We start from the raw sequence: 22,546 nt of genomic DNA, 5'->3' as shown, positions 1-22,546 counted from the left end.
TAATAAAACACCTAAAAGTAAAATACAGCTTATCATTGACCTGGGTAAGCGGTGGCAGAAGGTCAACGGACAGATTGGCAACAAGAGTGGAACAGCGTAGCTCCGATTCAATGGCAGACACTGTTCAATTATAAGAATCTTCCAGCTGGCTTTGATTTGCCCCGCAAGACATGGGTAGCCCTCAACAGAGTACGTACTAACCACGGGAGGTGTGGATCATTGTTGTTTAAATGGGGTATGAGATCATCTCCAGCCTGTGACTGTGGTGCAGTTAAGCAGACTATCAACCATATTGTCACCGAATCCGTTGGAAGGGCATTCGCTGGATCCAGCCAGGACTTTGTGGTGGCTTATTCTGAGGCCATACAATGGCTAGAGAACTTAGATCTAACTCTTTGAACCCTTTTGCTTGCATGATTGTTTTCAATGCTATGTGTATATCTTGTAATTATGTATATAATATTTTATGCTGTATATTTAATCTTCGTATTGTTTTGTGTACATTACCATATGCTAATAATAATAATAATAGTGTCTGAGTTAAAAACACACCCAGTCCTTGTGCCCATCTAGCCAGAATGGAAAAATTGGTTCCTTGAGACACATGGCATACAGCAAATGTTATATCTGGCATATTCTGTGGACATTAACAGTGTTTAATATGAATGGCGTGAACTGTCCACCATCTTATTCAGCAACTAGCTGAAGCTGCTGTGCAAGAGTGGGAAAATCTATACCAAAATAAGTTGGATTCTTTAGTGCAGGATGCCTCATCATGTTCAAGCATGACTCAGGGCCTGAGGTGACTAGATCTTGTATTGGTCTGCCATACAATGAATGATAATTTTGTGTTCAGAATCCTATGTTATCAGCTTTGTGTTTTTGTTGAGTTTCTGTTGCTTTTGCATAGCTGACTGCATGTTGTTTCTCTTTGTGTGTAACCTTTGTAATGTACTTACATACCCATGGTGAAATAAAAAAATGTACTAAATAATAATAAACTGCAAGTACTGTTCCAAAAGAGTTGAAGTTAGCAAAAATTACATGAAATTATCAGTATAATAGGCAGCTGTTAAATAGGCTGATTGTGAACCCTTGCAAAGTTTACAAAAGAATTCAAATGTGAGGAATAGTATATTATTATTATTATTATTATTATTATTATTATTATTATTATTATTATTATTATTATTATTTTATATATATATATATATATATATATATATATATATTTACGAGGGAAGTGTGGGAAATCTTTCATGAGATACTTGTGAGGTTCTGCACTCCACAAGCGTGTGAGATTCCTACTCACTGAAACCCACACACCCTTTTCCCACGACGTATATCTCCTCCCCGGAACCTCTTTCTCATTACTTCAGGGCGGTGTCATGCTAATTTCTCAGGTTTCTTCTTCCTTTATTTCTCCTTACTGCCGTTCATGAGCATTCATATGTCTTTTTCTGACGCAGGGTGCCTTCTACATATACTGCTATCTGATCCCAAGATTCTTGGTTTCGTAGCATCACCTGCACAATAGTTTCTGGCGTCAACTCTCCTTGCTCAGTATATAAACATCTGCTCTGAGTTGACCAATGATAGCTTACGAAAAATGTGTGAAATACATCGTCAACATCATTGCAATAAATACACGTCGAGTCGCTCGCTCTACCTACTCTATGTAGAAATTTCTGGAAGTATCCGTGACTCGTCAATAGTTGCATAATGTAAAATTTAACCTTGCCATGAGCCCGGGCAACCCAATCAGCTAGGCATGGTATCAGCCGCTTAGTCCATTTTCCTCGAGGATCTTCCATCTTTGTTGCCACCGCTCCATTCGTTGCCTATAAGCTAGCTCCTTAGCGTGCTTCTTTCTGAGCTCTCCTTGAGTTCGCCAGACTTCCTGTCTCTCTAAGGCAAGTAAATCAATCGGTGCTACCGCTGCTATCATAAGGACGGCAGGTTCGGATACTGTGCGAAATGCGCTTGTAATACGCAAAGCTGATTATTAATATTATTATTATTATTATTATTATTATTATTATTATTATTATTATTATTATTATTATTATTATTATTATTATGGGAGCACTGATAATAAAACATCTAAAAGTAAAATACAGCTTATCATTAATATGGGTACGGGGTGGCAGGAGGTCAACAGACTGGCTAGCCAGCTAGATTCACAGCAACGGTTTTTCAACACCTTGCATTCTATGCTAGAGTGGAGAGAAAAGAGGACTTCATTAAGATAAGTTCCACATTTAAAGTGCCTTAGTATTTAAACAGAAATAAACATTAATGTTTATACATTTCTAAATATTTGAGTATGATAGAATGTTCATGTTCTTTGAAGAACGAAACATGTCATTCTATTTTAATTAAGTTGTTTCTTTTTCAAGTATAATACTGTTACCATATGTTTTCTTTTTCAGGTAGTTTATAAATCTATTACTAAATTAGTTTTGGCAGACTGAAGAACCTAACATTTTATAAAATAAACCAGAATATACCAGACTTTTTGAGGACTGTATTTGAAATTTGGACTGAATGCTTGTACTACATTTTTATTGTTATTTTTAATTAATTTTTAATGAATTGAATCATTTGTTTCTTTCCAGATTGCATTGAATGCATGGCCTGTTCTGACAATGTTGTTAGGGCAGGGCTCACTCCCAAGTACAAAGATGTGGAGACTTTGTGCAATATGTTAACATATCAGTGTGCACCTGCAGATACAAAGAAGTTCCTGCCAAGAAAAGAAGATGATTTCACTTACATCTTCAGCCCACCAGTTCCTGACTTTGCAGTTGCAAAAATAATGGTTTGTTTGCATATCTTAGTATCTTAAATAGTAGCCATGCTGAACCAACTCGCAACGATATCGCCAGTTAACTTGTTGCAAGTTATAAATTTTATTATAAAGCTATATTGGAATTCAGAATTAGAAATTGTTACAATAATAAAAACCACCTTTCCAATACTCAGCAATTCTTTATATTCAGGATAAAACCATTAACATATGTTAAAAATAGGACATGTTTCACTCATGCTTTGTGAGCATCATCAGCCAAAATAGCGTAACGATGAGCATAATCCTCGTACCATGGCATTAAACTGTTTATAGTGGGAACACTTTTTACACAATAAAATGAACTATTGTGAACTGCTATCTTGTTATAGATGTCTAAGATCAACAGGTATTGGTTGAAAAACGAATTGTATAGATAGATAAAACGTCACCAGGTTAGCGTGAAACAGTTTTAAGAGATTCCCTCGTGTTATATTTCACCGTAGTCTTATTTATTATATGCTGTCAATGATCTTCGAAAATGGGGCTAAAAGATCTCAAAGGTGAAAAATGTGAAACAGGTGAGCCCTTTGTGTTGGTTGAGGAGTGAATGGCCCCTTAGTTGTTTACGGAGGTCTAATGGTCACTGACTTGTTGCTCCGTGTGTTGTTTTTATAGTGTTCGTAGAGGTGGGGAAGATGGCGGAAGGAGAAAGGAGGGCGGGGCGCTACGCGAGTTGTGAGCTGGGAGAGGGGATGCAGTGCGAAGAGGCAAAGTAGGAGTAGCTCCTGTTGCTATCGGAGGGTTAAAAGCATGTTTATAGTGGAAGATTTTCATGAAGTTGTTGGCATTGATACCAAAATTAGTGATTAGATTGGGAATTTGCTCAATTATGGGGCTATTAATGCCCGAGATATCATTTAAATTTCTATTTTTATTAAAATGATGGTCCAAGGAAATGTAAGCGTTTTCAAATCTGGTCGAAGCCTCCATTTTTGAAAATACTCTGCAAGCACAGACAAATCAGATGTTAGAGTTTCTTCCATGGGTTCAAAGTGAGTGTGCCTAGTTACAGTGGCCCAATCATCAGCATATCCACATTTTTTGCTGATAGTTTCTGGCATATCAGCAATGTAAAGGCTAAAGAGCAATCGGGCTAAAACAGAACCTTGAGGGAGGCCATTTTGGAGGAATTTCTGGCTACTGGTTTTGTTTCCCACAATGACCTGAAATCCTCTATTTCCAATCATGTTATCAATAAGCTTTGTAACTTGTTGGCATGGAATGATCATCAACTTGTAGAGTAGGCCTTGCCACCAGACAGTGAAATAGGCTGCTGATAAATCAATGAAAGCCATAGATGTTTTCATTTTCTTCTGAAAACCTGCTTCAGTATGTGACTTGAGTGCCAAAACTTGATCTGTGCAACTTCGGTTGGGACAAAAGTCAGCTGGTTCTACAGGGATCGCTGAAAGTATTGTTTAGCCAATCCTTTTAAACAATACTCGTTCCAAGAGTTTATATATCACACTAAGCAATGCAATGGGATGGTAGCTTTGCATAAGATCTGGTTTAAGGAGAGCAATTATCTTTGCGCGTTTAAGCTCTTGAGGTATATTTCCTGTTTTTAGCATTAAGGTGAAGAATTTTGCTAGCCATGTCCTCATATATTTTCCAGATTTGATGAGAAACTCGGGGGAGTATGCCATCAAAGCCAGGAGCTTTACCAGGTTTTATATCCTTTATTGCTGCTTGAACCTCTTTGGGGGTGATGTTGTGTGAATATTCTGTCGTAGAGCCAGCTGGTTGCTTTTAGTTTTCTGAGTTCCTATTTAATAGTGGTTGTAGTCGCATGATGATTTATTCCTTTAGAAGTTTTGACAATGTGCTAAGCAATATTGTTGGGTGTAACGAGATTATCTTCTCTTATGATATGACTAGCTCCTCCTAATTTTCGTAGCAGAGATCATGCTTTTGGCTGAATACTTTGAAATCTATTTTCTGAGTAGTTTCTATCCACTTCTGTCAGCGTGCAAATCTCCTGGCTACACGACAAATCATACCAAACTGAATAAGTGAAGTTAAACCATAATTACCCTACACTAACAACAAAAACAACAAGAGTACAGCAAGCAATTCCGTGGAAAGAAAATATGGTAAGAAGTACTACTAGTTTAACTTCCTAAATCCAGCGTAATTGTATACAAATTCACACACAACTTACTGTACGTATTTCCAGTACTTAACACTACGGCTTACAGTATTATAGGTTGAGCTTACTACTAGCTTAACATTACAAGTTATAATAAAGTAAGTTTAATACATAACTACCCAGCAACAACAAGTGGAGTACAACAAGCAATTCCATGGAAAAAAGAAATACAAGAAATACTACTACCGTAGGTTAACATTCTAAATCCAGCATCATCATATAAAATTTCATAAAGAACTTAAGTATTTCCCGTGCTTAACACTACCGCTTACAGTACTATAGGTTGAGCTTACTACTAGCTTAACATTACAATGATAATAAAGTTAAAAACACGATTACACTACAAGAACAAGAACAACAACAGTACCACAAGCAAATCCCTGGAAAGAAAATATTACAAGAAATACTACTAGATTAGGTTTAAAATTCTAAATCCATCATAATCATATACAAATTCACACAGAACTTAAATATTTCCCAGTGCTTAACATTACAGCTTACAATACTATAGGTTGAACTTACCACTAGCTTAACATTACAAGTGATGATAAAGTAAAGTTAAAAACATTGGTAATTACCCAACAACAACAACTACAACAACATGAGTACAACAAACAATTCCCTGTAAAGAAAATACGGTAGAACCTCGATTATACGTTCCCAGAAACTATGTTTTCCCGTATTATTCATTCAAATTACGTGGTCCCATGAGCATCTTAATTCAGTCACGTTGTAAATATCTGTTCCTCGAAGAAACGATTTCCCGGATCAACTATCCAGAAATTTCGGTCCCATCAACGCTAAATCCTCGATCATGCATTTTTCAAGAAACTGTATCTCACGAAAGGACGGCTACGGCATACTTACGGATCATGGTGTTAACATCCCGTCATTGCGGTAATTTGAGGAAGTACTGTACTGGAAAAGTGATCGGCGGTGAACTTGCATAAGGGACCATCTTAGCATCGCATTCGGGTGGTATTGTTTAGAGAATCCTCGGAAATCATAAAGCAGAGAGTGTCCACAACAATTGGAAGGAGCCAGGGTGCATTTCGACAGCTCTACTTGAAGATGGAACAAGTTTAGTCAAATGTTCGTACTTGCAAGATGTTTACATTATGTCCAGGGTTAGATGTGTTTACTTTTTTTTTTTAGTGTATCGCCGAACAGGTTTTGGGCACTTCCCTCCGGGCACAGTACAATCACTGGGTTTTCAGGCAGGAATCGAAACTGCTCCTTCTTAAGTAACACAAATTTAGTATACTAGAGTCCCGTTAATCCGAACTAAAATATTCATTTTTTTTTAAATTCTCCTTATTGAAATGAAATAACATATTATAGAATGAATATTTACTTGCATTTATTAGTCATATTTTACTAGAATAACTTAATGTAAACATAATTACACATCATAAACCATCAATCACAGGTCGTTTATCTTTAAAAAGTCTGTTAGTTTCTTTTGCGGTAGTGATTGGAACCTACTCGAAGTTGCAGTGTTAAACCAGAGTCTCATAAACATCACATCAGTGGGCGTAGCAGCATCAGCCTCGTGTAAGTAGATTTACTGGCACATAAAGAACTCCTGCGGGAGAAAATCCTGGCACCTAAACGTCTCCGGAAACGTTAAAGTAATTAGCGGGACGTAAAAACAATATTAAGGGTTATGAACCTCATATTGTTGGTCCGTATTGAACTGACATAACATAAATAATGCACGGTAGAGTTTTCCACCTATTCAATACTAAGTTGTATTTACAGTATTTACATTACATGGACTAGTTTCAACCCTACTTGGGATCATCATCAGCCATATTAAAAAATACACAAAATAAATGCGAAACCCTAAAACATGTTTTCTAGCAGTAAGAGTTTTATGAAAAATATAATTTTACAATATGAAGTGTGGTTGAAATGTTGCAAATGAAAATGAAATATTACGTGTGATGTAGGTGAGTAATAATGTACACTGACTGACAGAGCAAATGCAACACCAAGAAGGAGTGGTCAGAACTTTATGCCAATTGCAGGGTAGACTGACGTCACTGAGGTATGCTCATGATGTGAAATGCGCCGCTGTGCTGCGCACGTAGCGAACGATAAATGTGACACGGCGTTGGCGAATGGCCCACTTCGTACCGTGATTTCTCAGCCGACAGTCATTGTAGAACGTGTTGTCGTGTGCCACAGGACACGTGTATAGCTAAGAATGCCAGGCCGCCGTCAACGGAGGCATTTCCAGCAGACAGACGACTTTACGAGGGGTATGGCGATCGGGCTGAGAAGGGCAGGTTGGTTGCTTCGTCAAATCGCAGCCGATACCCATAGGGATGTGTCCACGGTGCAGCGCCTGTGGCGAAGATGGTTGGCGCAGGGACATGTGGCACGTGCGAGGGGTCCAGGCGCAGCCCGAGTGACGTCAGCACGCGAGGATCGGCGCATCCGCCGCCAAGCGGTGGCAGCCCCGCACGCTACATCAACCGCCATTCTTCAGCATGTGCAAGACACCCTGGCTGTTCCAATATCGACCAGAACAATTTCCCGTCGATTGGTTGAAGGAGGCCTGCACTCCCGGCGTCCGCTCAGAAGACTACCATTGACTCCACAGCATAGACGTGCACGCCTGGCATGGTGCCGGGCTAGAGCGACTTGGATGAGGGAATGGCGGAACGTCGTGTTCTCCGATGAGTCACGCTTCTGTTCTGTCAGTGATAGTCACCGCAGACGAGTGTGGCGGCGGCGTGGAGAAAGGTCAAATCCGGCAGTAACTGTGGAGCGCCCTACCGCTAGACAAAGCGGCATCATGGTTTGGGGCGCTATTGCGTATGATTCCACATCACCTCTAGTGCGTATTCAAGGCACGTTAAATGCCCACCGCTACGTGCAGCATGTGCTGCGGCCGGTGGCACTCCCGTACCTTCAGGGGCTGCCCAATGCTCTGTTTCAGCAGGATAATGCCCGCCCACACACTGCTCGCATCTCCCAACAGGCTCTACGAGGTGTACAGATGCTTCCGTGGCCAGCGTACTCTCCGGATCTCTCACCAATCGAACACGTGTGGGATCTCATTGGACGCCGTTTGCAAACTCTGCCCCAGCCTCGTACGGACGACCAACTGTGGCAAATGGTTGACAGAGAATGGAGAACCATCCCTCAGGACACCATCCGCACTCTTATTGACTCTGTACCTCGACGTGTTTCTGCGTGCATCGCCGCTCGCGGTGGTCCTACATCCTACTGAGTCGATGCCGTGCGCATTGTGTAACCTGCATATCGGTTTGAAATAAACATCAATTATTCGTCCGTGCCGTCTCTGTTTTTTTCCCAACTTTCATCCCTTTCAAACCACTCCTCCTTGGTGTTGCATTTGCTCTGTCAGTCAGTGTACTTTACATTAATGTACGGTACATTTAAAAACTTTGTATAATTTCACACTCGTACTGACCTGTACAGCGAGCGCGCTTTCCAGCTGAGCTCAAGGTCGCAAATAACCGTACTTTTGGAAGTGTTAATGATATCTTTTCTCTTTATAATTTGATTGTGATTAGTGATGGGCAGAATTGATTATAATGCATTCGAGAACATATTCTCGAGTTCAACGGCTCAACATAACCTTTAAAAGTCGATGTAGGCCTAATTTATGCGGTACAAGATTTCCATAAACTGACTACGAACAGTATACCGGTGACCAAATTACAATGGAAGATTTTTATTTAATGGGATTTTGCCATCATGTTGGGCACTTTTGTATCTAATGTACTTTATTTTATTAGATTAGAGAATTAAAAACTACTGTAGTGGATTGTTGTTTGACATGGCGTTACGCGAATTAGATTTTTGTAAGAGTTTGGCTGATCAAAGTTGCTAAACTGAAAGAAGTCTTCAGAGGAAAATGATGAAGTTTAGCTGGTAAAACTGAACGTAAAGTTTCGAGATTTTTAAGTCATGTACCGGTAAGTAATGTTTAAAGCCGGCCCCGCGGTCTAACAAAAATTTTTAAAAAAGTGAAGTCAAAATTATTTACAATCTTCACTACATCAAAATATTAGAAAATACAAATAAAAGTAAACAAACATTTCCAGAACGATATCCAACGAGTTCATTCATCATCATCATCATCAGTACCAACTTCGGAACTTTCATCACCATCACCTTCTCACAGAATGTCGTCATCGCTGCCATCCATAGCATTAGAAATGCTACATTTCGTGAAGCTCATCCGTATGAGGTGTCCAGGGATACGACTCCATGCCGTCAAAATCCACGAACACAGATGCTGAACTTCTGGATGCTGAGTGCGACCAGTTGGCGTCAGTGTGTGATTGTCAGCTGCCATCCATTCTGTATGGAGCTGTTTCAAGGCTGCTTTAAATGGACGGTTCGCGCAGACATCCAGCGGCTGTAGCATAGACGTCATCCTGCCTGGAATGACTGCTAGGTCGGTTTTCCCATCCTTGATATGTTCCTTCACAGCGTCTTCTGTGTGGCCGCGGTAACTGTCGAGAACAAGCAAGCTCTTTTGTCCCAATAATGCACCAGGGCGACGTTGCCAGACACACTTTACCCAGTCTTCTACAAGTGAACTGTCCATCCAGCCGGAGTTCTGAGATCTGACGATAACACCAGCGGATAGATTTTTAGGAAGCGTCTTTCACTTGAGAACAATGTACGGCGGCAGTTTGGTTCCGTCGGTGAGAATACACAACATTACCGTACACCGTTGCTTTTCATAACCACCTGTTCTAATGGTAACACTTTTTGCACCCTTAACATTCAGTCCTGTCCACTGGTATTTCAAAGTAGACTGGCGTCTGATCTGCATTGCCAATTTTGGAAAGCAAATTTGCATTTTCTTTCCGCAACCGAATTACATGACGCCGAAATGACAATAACTTCTCATCGTAGGCACCAGGAAGACTCTGTGAAATTGAGATATGCCTTCGTACACTCAACTAATTTCTTTTATAAAAATTACAAACCCATCCTTGGCTTGCCTTAAACCCTTCCGATGAAAGTTCCTTTGCGATCTCTAATGCCTTTAGCTGACACATTTCGGTTGACACTCCATATCCCAATTCCTGCCTTTTTATCACATATTTATAAAGTTTTTTTTCAATTTCTGGAAACTGTACACTCAGTCCACGAACAGCTCTACGATCACCAGTACATGTTAATAGCACTTTTTTCTTCTTTCTCCAGTCGCGAATACACAACTCGTCAATATCGTATTTCCTACGGGCGGCACAATTTCCAATCATTTTGGCTTCCCGAACTACTTTCAGTTTCTCACTTGCAGTAAAAGATCGGAAATGCTTTGTGGAATTCATGTTGATACTCCGAGAACGTGCGTGAGACTGACGCCAAGCGTGGAAGTAGCGTATACTGAGAGTGGAGAGAGCATTGTTGCCAAGCCGCGTCGGCGGTGATGCGCGATATACGCGCATTCGGAAAGATAAATTTCCCAAAAGTTTAAATAAGACCCGCACCCAATTTTGGAAGCGATATTTTCAGAAAAACAGTGCGGGTGGTATTCGAGATTATACAGTATATTATAAAATCTTCATTCAGTACATGTTTCATCCCCTAGTTAGGGACATCTTCAGCTGATGAAGACAAATTACAAGACATCCAGTATTCAAAGGCATATGTTAAAATTGGCCATAAGAAGAATAAAATGAAGCATGAACTGTACTCAGTGTATTCCAGAGCAATTTTAGCATACACAGCAGGCATGAGGACAACAACAAAACATGATGAAAGCAAAATCCAAGCAGCCGAGATAAAATTACATAGAGGAATAATTGAGAATACATGAAGGGATAAAATCAGAAACATAAAAATCAGGGAGAATTTGATTCCCTCAACTGCAAGACAAAATAGAGGCCAGTAAGCTGAAATGGTATGGACACATGATAATGGAAGAGGATAGAATTCCAAAGCGAGTATTTATGGAGAAAGTAATAGGAGGAAGACAACGGGGAAGGGACAGAGAAAGGTGGATGGATACGGTGGAGGAGAGTATAGAGAAGAGAGGAATAAAAGTAGTAGAAATATTGGAGGGAGGAAGGAAGGAAGTGGTGGGGGGGGGGGAAGAGAGAGAGAGAGAGAGAATGTGTAGGTCCTTGATACGCAACATGACACAGAAGATTGAAAACAGGAAATGAAGAAGAAGAATAAACTTGTGGAATTCTTTTTTTCTAAAAATAAAAACAAAATTTAGTCTCGTAAGGTGTTGAATTGGTAATGAACGGTAATGGCGTAGAAATAAATTGAAGATTAAGCAAAGTCAAATGGATGCTTATGTGAGGAGTCTAGAAAGAAAAGGGGGAAAATAAAAAAAGGAAATGGGAGGATTAGAACAAAAGTTGTAGAATGAAAAGGAATATAGAAAGAAATAATTGTGAGAGAGGCACTTACTCTCCTGCTGGTCCCGATGTGCTGGTGTGTGTGTGTGTGTGTGTGTTTTTTTTTTTTTGCTGAGTGAAAGCTATTGATTGATAGGTCAGAATAGCAGCTGGTAGGAGAGAGAAAGGGTTGTAATGGGTGGGGCTGAGTTGTGGGAAGGGAGAGGCTGTTGGGTTCATTGCGCTCTTGTCATTTCTTTAGATAAAAGGATGAATTTTATTAATTCTTTGAAAGAGATATTGTATTTGTCATTAATATTTTCACGGCCCGTACTTATAGACATGATGCTGTATAAGCTTTTCGGCTTATGCCGTGTCAAGAAAATAAGGTGAAATTCTAAACTTTTACCAGAAAACTATGCTCTGCATCCTCAGAAGAAATCTCGACTAACCACGAGAAAGGCTTCTTAAACAATGACCCTTTGAAATTTTGAACGTTATACTAGAAGTGGAAATGATACGTTCATTCACCACCAGATGGCCCCCAGGACGTGGCACAACACTAGCGTTCGAAGCGGAAGCTGACCGAACCCTCACAATCAGACCAAGCGGTTCGCATAAAATGTTTTGCGTAACATATGACATAGACAGGTGTAAGATATAGACACAAGCCTGGAATGAAACATCTGGCGATGAGGAATGTACGAATTTGGAAAAACACTGAGACGAAATAACAATAGTGAAGGGGGCGGGGAAGGGAACTACCTACGTAAATTTTTAATGGTTGGCAACCATGTATTACTTAATTGATAGCCACTGTCCCTGTTGAAATTGTTAGCATTTCTACGTATTTCCACAGCTTCCCGTATAATCCTGGACCTGTAGTGTCTAGTGTGGGTAAGAGCTCGAGCATCTTGGAACATGACATCATGACCCAACGATAGAGCGTGCTCAGGTATTACGAGGCAAATCGGCAATAGCTGAGCATGCTCTGTCGCTCCAAATTTGTATCTGTTCGGTCGGGTTCTTCTGTCAGTTTGGTGACAGCCGAATATTGAGTCGTCATAATGCAGACTAACAGTTATCAGTGAATTACTTGTAAAGTTGATTGTGCAGTGTGAATATAATTTTAAGTCATGCTATATCTCGTTTGTGAAACTAAAAGGATACTTCACCAAATTAGGTTTGAGATACCTACAGCTGATACCAACTCCAAAGAATACGTCGTAATAACACTCGAAGTGTTGAAGGTACTGTTACGTGAATCAGTGAGGGATAAATGTCTTGTAAAACTTTTAAATGACTGGTCAAGAGGATTTCAAATTTAATGCCTAGAGTTCCTTTCAGTTGTTAGCTCTTGAGTTTTATATTATCATTGATATTATCGCAGCAGGTCCAACCGTTATTAAATATTTAAAGAATATAGTCTGTCTAGTATCAAATACAATTGTTTTATATATCTATAGTAGATCAGATAACCTCACATTTTAAAGGGGAATTCAAACTTCAATGTCCTTTTCCCCGAACCTATATGTTATGCTGTCAAACCAAGCTTATTACCTCACACCTTAGAGATATTCAAGACTCTCATTCTATTATCGTTACATTGATTTGTAGCTGGCACCCATCAACAATTGTATGTGTAAGTAATCAGGTAAGTACTAAGTGTGGGTATAGAGTCCAACAGTTGAGTATTTTATTTCATATATATTTTAATATTGTTTCATTTTAATTCAGTTTCACATTTTTAAATCGGTGAGTAATAACCAAAACCTCAATTGCTGCTTCCACAAATGTCTGTCTTAAATTGTCCCACTCTTCTTCTCCACTTTGTATGTCCGTGTTAGGCAACTTCCTTTTTATCCAATCTTGGAATACCATTCTTTTATCCTCCTCCTACAATTCCCATATCCTGATCCTTGGTTTCTTCTTTAGTACAGTTTTAGGGATTTTTACTCTATGATAACCTTCCATACTTTCACTGGGGATTATCTTCATATTCATGACTTATCTTCCCCTTTCTCTGTCTGTTATTATAAAATCGATGAGTGTTCCATACTCCCCATCCCAATTATATCGGCTGATCTTATGGCTATTCCTCTTCATAAACAATGTGTTCTTTATTATCAGGTTATTTCTGATACAAATGTTTAACAGTTTCTCTCCATCTTCATTTCTGTCGCCATACCCATGTGGGTATCATATCGAAAGGGGGGTAGCAGCCTTTCAAAAGTTGCAAGGGCGGTAGTCTAGATGATTGACTGATACGGCCTTGTAATAATACTCAACATGGCTTAGCTGTGTTGATACTGCTAAACGGCTGAAAGCAACGGGAAACTACAGCCATAACTAATTCCCGAGGACATGCAGCTCTATCTGTATGAATGATGTACTGATGATGGCTTCCTCCCAGGTAAAATATTCCGGAGGTAAACTAGTCCCCCATTCGCATCTCCGGGTGGGGACTACACGAGAGGGAGCGATCATCAGGAAGATGGATACTGACATTCTGCGAGTCGGAGCGTGGAATGTTAGAAGTTTGAATCGTTGTGGTAGATTAGAGAATCTGAAAAGGGAGATAGATAGACTAAAGTTAGATGTAGTTGGTATAAGTGAAGTACGTTGTCAAGAAGAGCAGAATTTTTGGTCAGGCGACTACCGAATTATCAATACAAAATCAAACAGAGGAAATGCACGAGTTGGTTTAATAATGCATAAGAAAATAGGGCAGCGGGTAAGCTACTACGACCAGCACAATGAAAAGATTGTCGTCAAGATAGACACCAAACCAATGCCCACCACAACAGTGCAGGTCTACATGCCTACTAACTTAGCGGATGAAGAGAAAATCGAAAGAACATATGAGGAGATAGAAGATTTAATACAATATCTAAAAGATGACGAGAATCTAATTGTGATGGGAGACTGGAATGCAGTGGTAGGCCAAGGAAGAGAGGGTAACACAGTAGGAGAATTTGGATTGGGACAAAGGAACAAAAGAGGAAGTCGGCTGGTTGAATTCTGCACTGATCATAATTTAGTTCTTGCCAATACTTGGTTCAAACACCACAAGTGATGGCTTTATACGTGGACGAGACCTGGAGACACTGGAAGATATCAAATAGACTTCATAATGATTCGGCAGAGAATCAGAAACCAGGTGTTGGATTGCAAAACTTTCCCAGGAGCAGATGTGGACTCTGACCACAACTTGTTGGTCATGAAATGCCATCTGAAACTGAAGAAAGGAAAGAATGCAAAAAGATGGGATGTAGACAAGTTGAAAGAAAAGAGCGTGAGGGATTGTTTCAAGGAACATGTTGCAAAAGGGCTAAATGAAAAGGCTGAAGGAAACACAATAGAGGAAGAGTGGATAGTCATGAAAAATGAAGTCAGCAGGGCTGCTGAAGAATTGTTAGGAAGAAAGAAATGATCAACTAAGAATCAGTGGATAACTCAGGAAATACTAGACCTGATTGATGAATGACGAAAATACAAGAATGCTAGAAATGAAGAGGGCAGAAAGGAATGCAGGGGATTAAAGAATCAAGTGGATAGAAAGTGCAAGGTACCTAAGGAAGACTGGCTGAAGGAGAAGTGCAAGGATGTCGAAGGTTGTATGGTCCTAGGAAAGGTAGATGCTGCATACAGGAAAATCAAGGAAACCTTTTGGAGAAAGGAAATCTATGTGTATGAATATTAAGAGCTCAGATGGAAAACCACTTCTAGGGACAGAGGACAAAGCAGAAAGATGGCAGGAGGATATCAAACAATTGTATCAAGGTAAAGATGTAGATAATTTGGTTCTGGAACATGAAGAGGCTGTGGATGCTGATGAAATGGGAGACTCAATTTTGAGGTCAGAGTTTGACAGAGCTGTGAGTGACCTAAATAGGAACAAGGTACCTCGAATTGATGATATTCCCTCTGAATTACTGACTGCCTTAGGAGAAACCAGCATAGCAAGGTTATTTCATTTAGTGTGCAAGATATATGAGACAGGAGAAGTCCCATCCGATTTTCGGCAGAATGTTGTTATACCTATTCCCAAGAAAGCCGGTGCTGACAGGTGTGAAAACTACCACACCGTTACTTTAGTATCTCATGCCTGCAAAATTTTAACACGTATTATTTAGAGAAGAATGGAAAAACAAGTTGAAGCTGAGTTGGGAGAAGATCAATTTGGCTTCAGAAGAAATGTAGGAACACGTGAAGCAATCCTGACTTTACGTCTGATCTTAGAGGACCTAATCAAGAAGGACAAGCCCACGTACATGGCATTCGTAGATCTAGAAAAGGCATTCGATAATGTTGATTAGACCAAGCTATTTATGATTTTGAAGATGATAGGGATCAGATACCGAGAACGAAGAATTATCTACAATCTGTATAAAAATCAGTCTGCAGTGATAAGAATCGAGGACTTTGAAAAAGAAGCAGCAATCCAGAAAGGAGTGAGGCAAGGCTGCAGTATTTCGCCCCTCCTTTTCAGTGTTTACATAGAACAGGCAGTGAAGGAAATCAAAGAGGAATTTGGAAAGGGAATCACAATCCAAGGAGAGGAAATCAAAACCTTGAGATTTGCCGATGATATTGTTATTTTATCTGAGACTGCAGAAGATCTTGAGAAGCTGCTGAATGGTATGGACAAAGTCTTGGGTAAGGAGTACAAGATGAAAAATAAGTCCAAAACAAAAGTAATAGAGTGTAGTCGAACGAAGGCAGGTGATGCAGGAAATATTAAATTAGGAAATGAAGTCTTAAAGGAAGTAGATGAATATTGTTACTTGAGTAGTAAAATAACTAACGATGACAGAAGTAAGGAGGACATAAAATGCAGATTAGCAAAGCAAGGAAGAGCTTTCTTAAGAAAAGGAATTTGCTCACTTCAAACATTGATGTAGGAATTAGAAAGATGTTTTTTGAAGACTTTCGTGTGGAGCGTGGCATTGTATGGAAGTGAAACATGGACGATAACTAGCTCGGAAAGAAAGAGAATAGAAGCTTTCGAAATGTGGTGTTACAGAAGAATGCTGAATGTGAGATGGACAGATCGAATCACGAATGAAGAGATACTGAATCGAATTGGTGAGAGAAGATCGATTTGGCTAAATTTGATGAGAAGAAGATATAGAATAATAGGACACATCCTAAGACATCCAGGACTTGTTCAGTTGGTTTTTGAAGGAAGTGTAGGTGGTAAGAACAGTGGAGGTAGACCAAGGTATGAATATGACAAGCAGATTAGAACAGATGTAGGATGCAGTAGTTACGTAGAAATGAAAAGGTTAGCACAGGATAGGGTGGCATGGAGGGCTGCATCAAACCAGTCTATGGACTGATGACTCCAACAACAAACAACAACAACCCATGTGGGCCCAGAACATTCTCATATCCCATTCTGTCAGTTCCCACACGAGCATTCAGTTCTCCCATTATCATGATCGCATCCCCATCAGTATGTGTGTCTAGTTCATTGAGGAAATCTTCTTTTTCTTCCACGCTACATCGTGTCTGTGGAGCATACACCTGTACTATCTTCAGTAGTTCCTTGTTTACATGTGCATTAATATAATTCTTTCATTTACATACTCAACTTCAGGTATTGGTTCAACATTCTGATTCACTATATATCCCATTCCATTTCTTTTCTCTGTAGTATTACCCATCCAGTACAAGGTGTACCCCTTTCTTTGATGATCCCTCTTCTCCACAAGGTAGTGGTTTCCTCTTCTAATTTTCCACAGAGAGGATGGGTTGCCTCATCCGCCATCTTCACCATTCCGGAGGTCTCCTTCTCTGCCTAAGATGCTGTTATGTTTTTCACCCGTAACCCTGGGCATGGGTTATGCTTCTTGAAAAAGTTGTTGCTGGTATAAGTAAAAGTAGCAAAGTCCTTTTTTCTTTATATCCCTAATGAGCATAGAAATTAGTTTGCTAGTGACTTGGTTGATGATTTTATTTATGAAATCTTTACTACATGCATATCCATTACAAAAATTTCACATAATATAGGTTAGGTCGGCATGGTTTAAAAACAAGAAAAGGAACAACTTGCATCTTTAAATCAACACACTAAATATTTAAATCTGTAATTTTTTTGCTCAGAGTTATATTAGCACCTTTAAACATTTTTATATCAGCCCCCTCCTTCTTTAGGACAGCTGACTGCTTACATGACTAAACACCACACCACAGCCGCATAGCGCCGCACGGAATTCAGAGCTGCGCAGCTTTGCATTGTCTGAAGTTTTGTAACAAATCTGTTAAATTCGATCACTTTGTCGTTATAAACTGGTGGAAACTGCTGGCACAGTGATGTCCTTCTCTGCAAATTTAGTCTATTCCAGCGCATAAAGCATTCTGACCAACCTCTACTTGCTTTAAAATCTTTCTGTGCAATACCTATACTTGGTGCAATTTCACATGCTTTTAAACTGCATTATTTTGTTATTTACAGCATTGTCTTGTCCCTTGCTTCCCTAAACCACTCCAGAACTTTTATCTCCAGATTTTTGTATTTTCACTTCTTCACACTGCGGAAGGAATAGATTTTTTTCTTTGCTCTGAATAAGGTGTCTGTACGACTTGCTGCTCTCAGTCCACTTTCTGCAGTGTATTCCAGCGCATTCAACTTGAAGCATGCCATAAAACTTGTCTTCTTACTCATTTGCATTCTTACTTATGTACTGGGATTCCTAATTATGTGCAACACGCTGCCTAGGAGGACACAGAGCTCAGAAGCTGGAGGGGCATTGAGAAATGCACAATGCACAGGGGGTGCAGAAGTGTGGGTTTTACCGTTAACTGAAATGTTGCACTTGCTGCCTGGCCGCTTGGAAAAAAATTTTGCATTTTTTTCTGATGTCATATTTTCCATATATATTTTTTTTTCCTGATAGTTGAAAATTAATGGAGATAGGGGTGTGTATTGTAGGCAATAAATATGGTACATGCAATACATGATAATCTTGCTAGAAATAATTAGACTGACAACTTGTAGAAATTACTAACTTGGCGCCACTGATACTTTACAAACCATCACACTCAGTTTTGTTCTGTATTGAAAACAGCAATCTCACTTAGTTTAAAAAAAGAGTATATTTGTTACCCCACTTTAATTGTATATACAATTGTATGCAATAATAAATATATATAAATATATATACTCCTTTTGTAAACTAAGTGAGACCACTGATACTTGTAAATATTTTGTTACAACCAAGTCATATCCAAAGATGAGAATGCATTATAGGGTAAATCCAATGACAGGTCAGCATCAGAAGTGGGAGAGTCAAGAACGATCTCTACATACGGGACTGAGTGGCTCAGGCTGTTAGTGCTGGCTTTCTGAGCCCAAGTTGGCAGGTTCAATCCTGGCTCAGTCTGGTCGAATTTAAAGGTGCTCAAATACATCAGCCTGTATCCCAAGACCATCCAGGGAGTTAGTGGGATGTAAAACCAATGATATTATCGATCTTCGTATCTTCGTACATGGCTTGACAAGGGGCGAGAAAAAGTGGACATAAAACTAAGATTGATGAAGAGAGAGGCTATCTGTTTGACGATAACAATGTACAAAGATATGGAGATTTTCCTTGTCCTTGTGTCTTTTTGTGTTTATCGTTGTCTTGTTTTTTCTGTTGCTCCCTCTCCTGATTCTGACCTATAATTGTTTCATTGTTTATACTTTCCTTTCAGTGTTCACATCTTTCTGTATATTACTTGATTTATCACTTGTTTGTTCTTGACAACAATAATCATCAAATATCCATAAGAGACTGAACCCATTTAATTAAACTGCTAAATATGATGGTCACGACTTTTTTTTGTAGGTTCCTCCCGGCACTGGAAGTTACAACCTCATCTGTCGCAACAGTGCAAGCATCATTATTGTAATTGAGGGAGAAGCTGTCTCGAATATTGTCAAACTGAAACGTGGCACCATCTTCTACCTACCAGCAACTGAAAAGTGCTCTGTAAATAATACTGCTGGACTTAGGCCTTTACAGTTATACCAGGCATTTGCTAATGTGTAACACATTCTTATGAATGAAGCAATGTATTTTAATAAACTTTTACTTGTTGATATGGTTTCTTGTTCCCTAATGTAAACTATCCTTCTATGTTAGTGAATCCAGGATGGATAGATATTTTCTGATTATCTTCTTGTGAGGCTTTTGAATGCTGCTCTGGATATATTACAGATCAGTATTTTAAAAAATGGCCACTGGTAGCTTACGCTTTCATTTTGCCACAAGCCTATTCCCAGAGCTCCGAGATGTGTCCTCTCACTGCACCAGTTGTAAGATAGTAGTGAATGAAGGTTGAGACTGTGTTAATTATTTCTGCTAAATAATTATGCAGAAATGACCAGTAGTTTTTTTATTTTGTTTGTTCTGGTTTCTTTTGCTTAAGAGTTAACCAGCATTTTATTCATCATTGTCCATTTCCTTTGTCCAGCTCCTGCCAGGTTAGGATTATTATGGCACCTATCCATTTCCCTCTATCCAAGTGCCATTGTGGCTCGTGAAGTGTGTTCCATTAAGAACTAGTACCGTATTAGGTTTAATGGTCCACCCAAACAATACATTTCACTTTACAAGTGAGCACACATTCAATGTTAAAATATGTTATACATTCATTGGTACAGGTTTTGTCTAATTTAAGACTTCTTCAGCCATAGCGTCTCGTATCTAATTAAAATATATAATACATCATTATTAGACTAATAATGATGTATTATATATATAGTATATATTATATATAAAGTAAAACCTTGTTAATTCGAAGTCGTTGGGACGCAAAAATCGGACTTCGAATTAACCGCCAACACGTACTTCGGAAATGCCAACCCTTGCAGCCTCACAATATATTCTAAGACACGTTACTGCACGCAATTAACCTAGATTCACAGTTTAAAGCTCTCAAATGTCATGGAAAAAACTATTTCCAAATGTATCCAACAAGGTGCATTTACAGTATTCAAATAATGCACTTGGATAACTCACCGCCAAACATAACCTCTCACAATGAAATCAAAAGAAAGAAAATATGATTCAAAGACCAGAAGAAATCTATACTGGCTCCCCTGTGCAAGTGCTTTATTCGTTGGATTACTGTACTGTGTGCATTTGAGACGTTGCCCACGTTGTAGGTAGTTAGTATCCGTAATTTATATTTCGCTCCCTCGATCTTTCAGTATTTATGAGTAGTTAGCTAATAATAATAAAGTTCATATATCCCAGTAACTGCAGTTCAAGTCCCTGGAGTAGTAGTAGTAATAGTAGTTTTGATAGAAATATTTGAGAAATTATTGTAGACAACCTCGTATTTTTCAGTAGGCCTAATTAAGGACATTTTTTTTCTCCGTCCCGTGGAGTAGGGAAAAGAATAGTAATCCACCAGCTGTAATAATCACATAACCACATTTCAGTAGAATTGTAGTGAAGATAAGGTATAATATATTAGATAGTATCTTGCCAGTTATATTCGTGTTTTTTCTTCGTGTATGGCAATCCTTTTGATACTTAAGCTTTTAACCAAACGCAGTGTAGTGTAGTGTAGATACATTGTAGCATAGATACAGTACATTTAGATTGTGCCGTATCTTGCGTGCTATATTCGTGTGTTATCTTTCGTGTATATCTATTAGACCATAATACTAATAATAATTTGTCTAACCATTTAGCTTCGTTGGTAATCTTTGAGCACAGTAGTTCTTGCAAATTTCATTTCTGTTGTGCTTAGTAGTGACATACGGTACGGTACCGGTATCGTAATTACGATACGTCTGAAAGTAGTTTAAAAATTACTGTAGTGTACTGTACAGTAGTATACGAGTAATATCCTATTAGAATTTAGTGTGCTTATTTTATTATTGTAAAATATTTGTGTAGTACTGGTGTGGTAGAGGTATCCGTAGAAACTCTTACTAAAATATTGTTGAAATTAGGATAGGCTTAATTGCAGTTTGGAATTGTGTAGTTCTTGTGTATTACTTTCGATATTCAGTAATTAACAGCATCTTTTATCCTGTTAGGGGTTGTAGGATAAAAAAAAATAATAGAGCACGACTAAGTAGTATTGTAGTGTAGTCGTATATTAATTACCTTATTGTTGTGTACTATCCCAGACAATATATCCCTCCGTTCATTTATTTATTTATTTTTTTTTTTTTTTGCAAATAAGTTATTTTATTTTTTTAATTTAAAATTTTCCCCCCGTAAAGAATGGCTAAGGAGCGCGAGTGTAATTATTGTGGGTGTGGTGAGGCATTGAGGGGTATGAGGGAGGAGTTGGAAAGTTTGAGGGAGATAATTAGGATTCTCACAGAAGACGGGAAGGAAGATAGGACTCCCTCAAACATTGTACAGGTTACAGTAGGTGTACAAGAGGGAGGGGAAGGAGAGGGAGGAGTTGTAGAAGACAGGTGGTCTAATGTTCTAAGGGGAAGGAGATTGCAGGCCAAGGGGTCTATTCAGGATCAGAATTCAGGACAGGTGTCTGTGCGAAATCGGTACGAGTCACTCCAGGTAGAACAACAGAGGGAAGATGAGGGACAGGGAACTGTTGCTGAGATGCGTGGAAGTAGGAGGAAGGGAAAAGGTAGGAAAGGGAAATGTAGAGTAGAGGATAGGAAAAGACAGGTGGAACAGGGTCATGGGAAGGAGAAAAGGGAGGAGGAAGTAGCTTCTGCAGCTATCAGGAAAGATAGGGCTGACCAGGAGGGGAGGGGATCAAATGAGGTGGGTAGGGTTGAGGCTCTGGTCATGGGGGATTCCATCGTTAGATACGTGGGGAAAGTGTGTGGAGGAAAGGGAACCAGGGTAGAATGTTATCCAGGAATTAGGTTGAGGCAGATGTTGAGGAAAGTAGAAGAGAGGGAGGAGGGGAAGGAGAAGGTGGTAGTGTTTCACGTTGGTACCAACAACGTAAGGCAAGCTGATATAAGTACCAACATAGTTGGAGATGTGTGGGATCTGGTAAATGCAGCACGGGTGAAGTTTAAGAAAGCGGAGATTGTTATTAGTGGAATACTGTGTAGGAGGGATACTGACTGGAGGGTGATTGGGGATTTAAATGAGACTATGGAGTGGGTATGTGGGAAACTGGGAGTGAAATTTCTAGATCCTAATGGGTGGGTAGGAGAAAGGGATCTGCGCTCGGATGGCCTTCATTTAAACCGCAGTGGTACGTATA

At 39.3% G+C, this 22,546-nt stretch overlaps 1 protein-coding gene across 4 annotated transcripts in view; it reads left to right on the top strand.

The window, feature by feature from the left end:
- Positions 1 to 19,433, top strand: part of Mpi (mannose phosphate isomerase) — a 110,705-nt gene extending 91,272 nt beyond the window's left edge. For all 4 annotated transcript variants that reach the window (XM_067138405.2, XM_067138404.2, XM_068225663.1 and 1 more), the window contains 2 exons: positions 2,619 to 2,821; positions 19,180 to 19,433. In XM_067138405.2, the coding sequence (XP_066994506.1) occupies positions 2,619 to 2,821; positions 19,180 to 19,383 (407 nt within the window). In that variant the 3' untranslated portion in view covers positions 19,384 to 19,433. The remainder of the gene's footprint in view (positions 1 to 2,618; positions 2,822 to 19,179) is intronic.
- Positions 19,434 to 22,546: the final 3,113 nt, after the last annotated feature.

This window comes from Anabrus simplex, chromosome 1 (assembly GCF_040414725.1).
Source record: "Anabrus simplex isolate iqAnaSimp1 chromosome 1, ASM4041472v1, whole genome shotgun sequence".
Taxonomy (NCBI): Eukaryota; Metazoa; Arthropoda; class Insecta; order Orthoptera; family Tettigoniidae; genus Anabrus; species Anabrus simplex.
The sequence above is the reverse complement of the archived record's forward strand: the minus strand, read 5'-3'. Positions and strand labels throughout refer to the sequence as shown.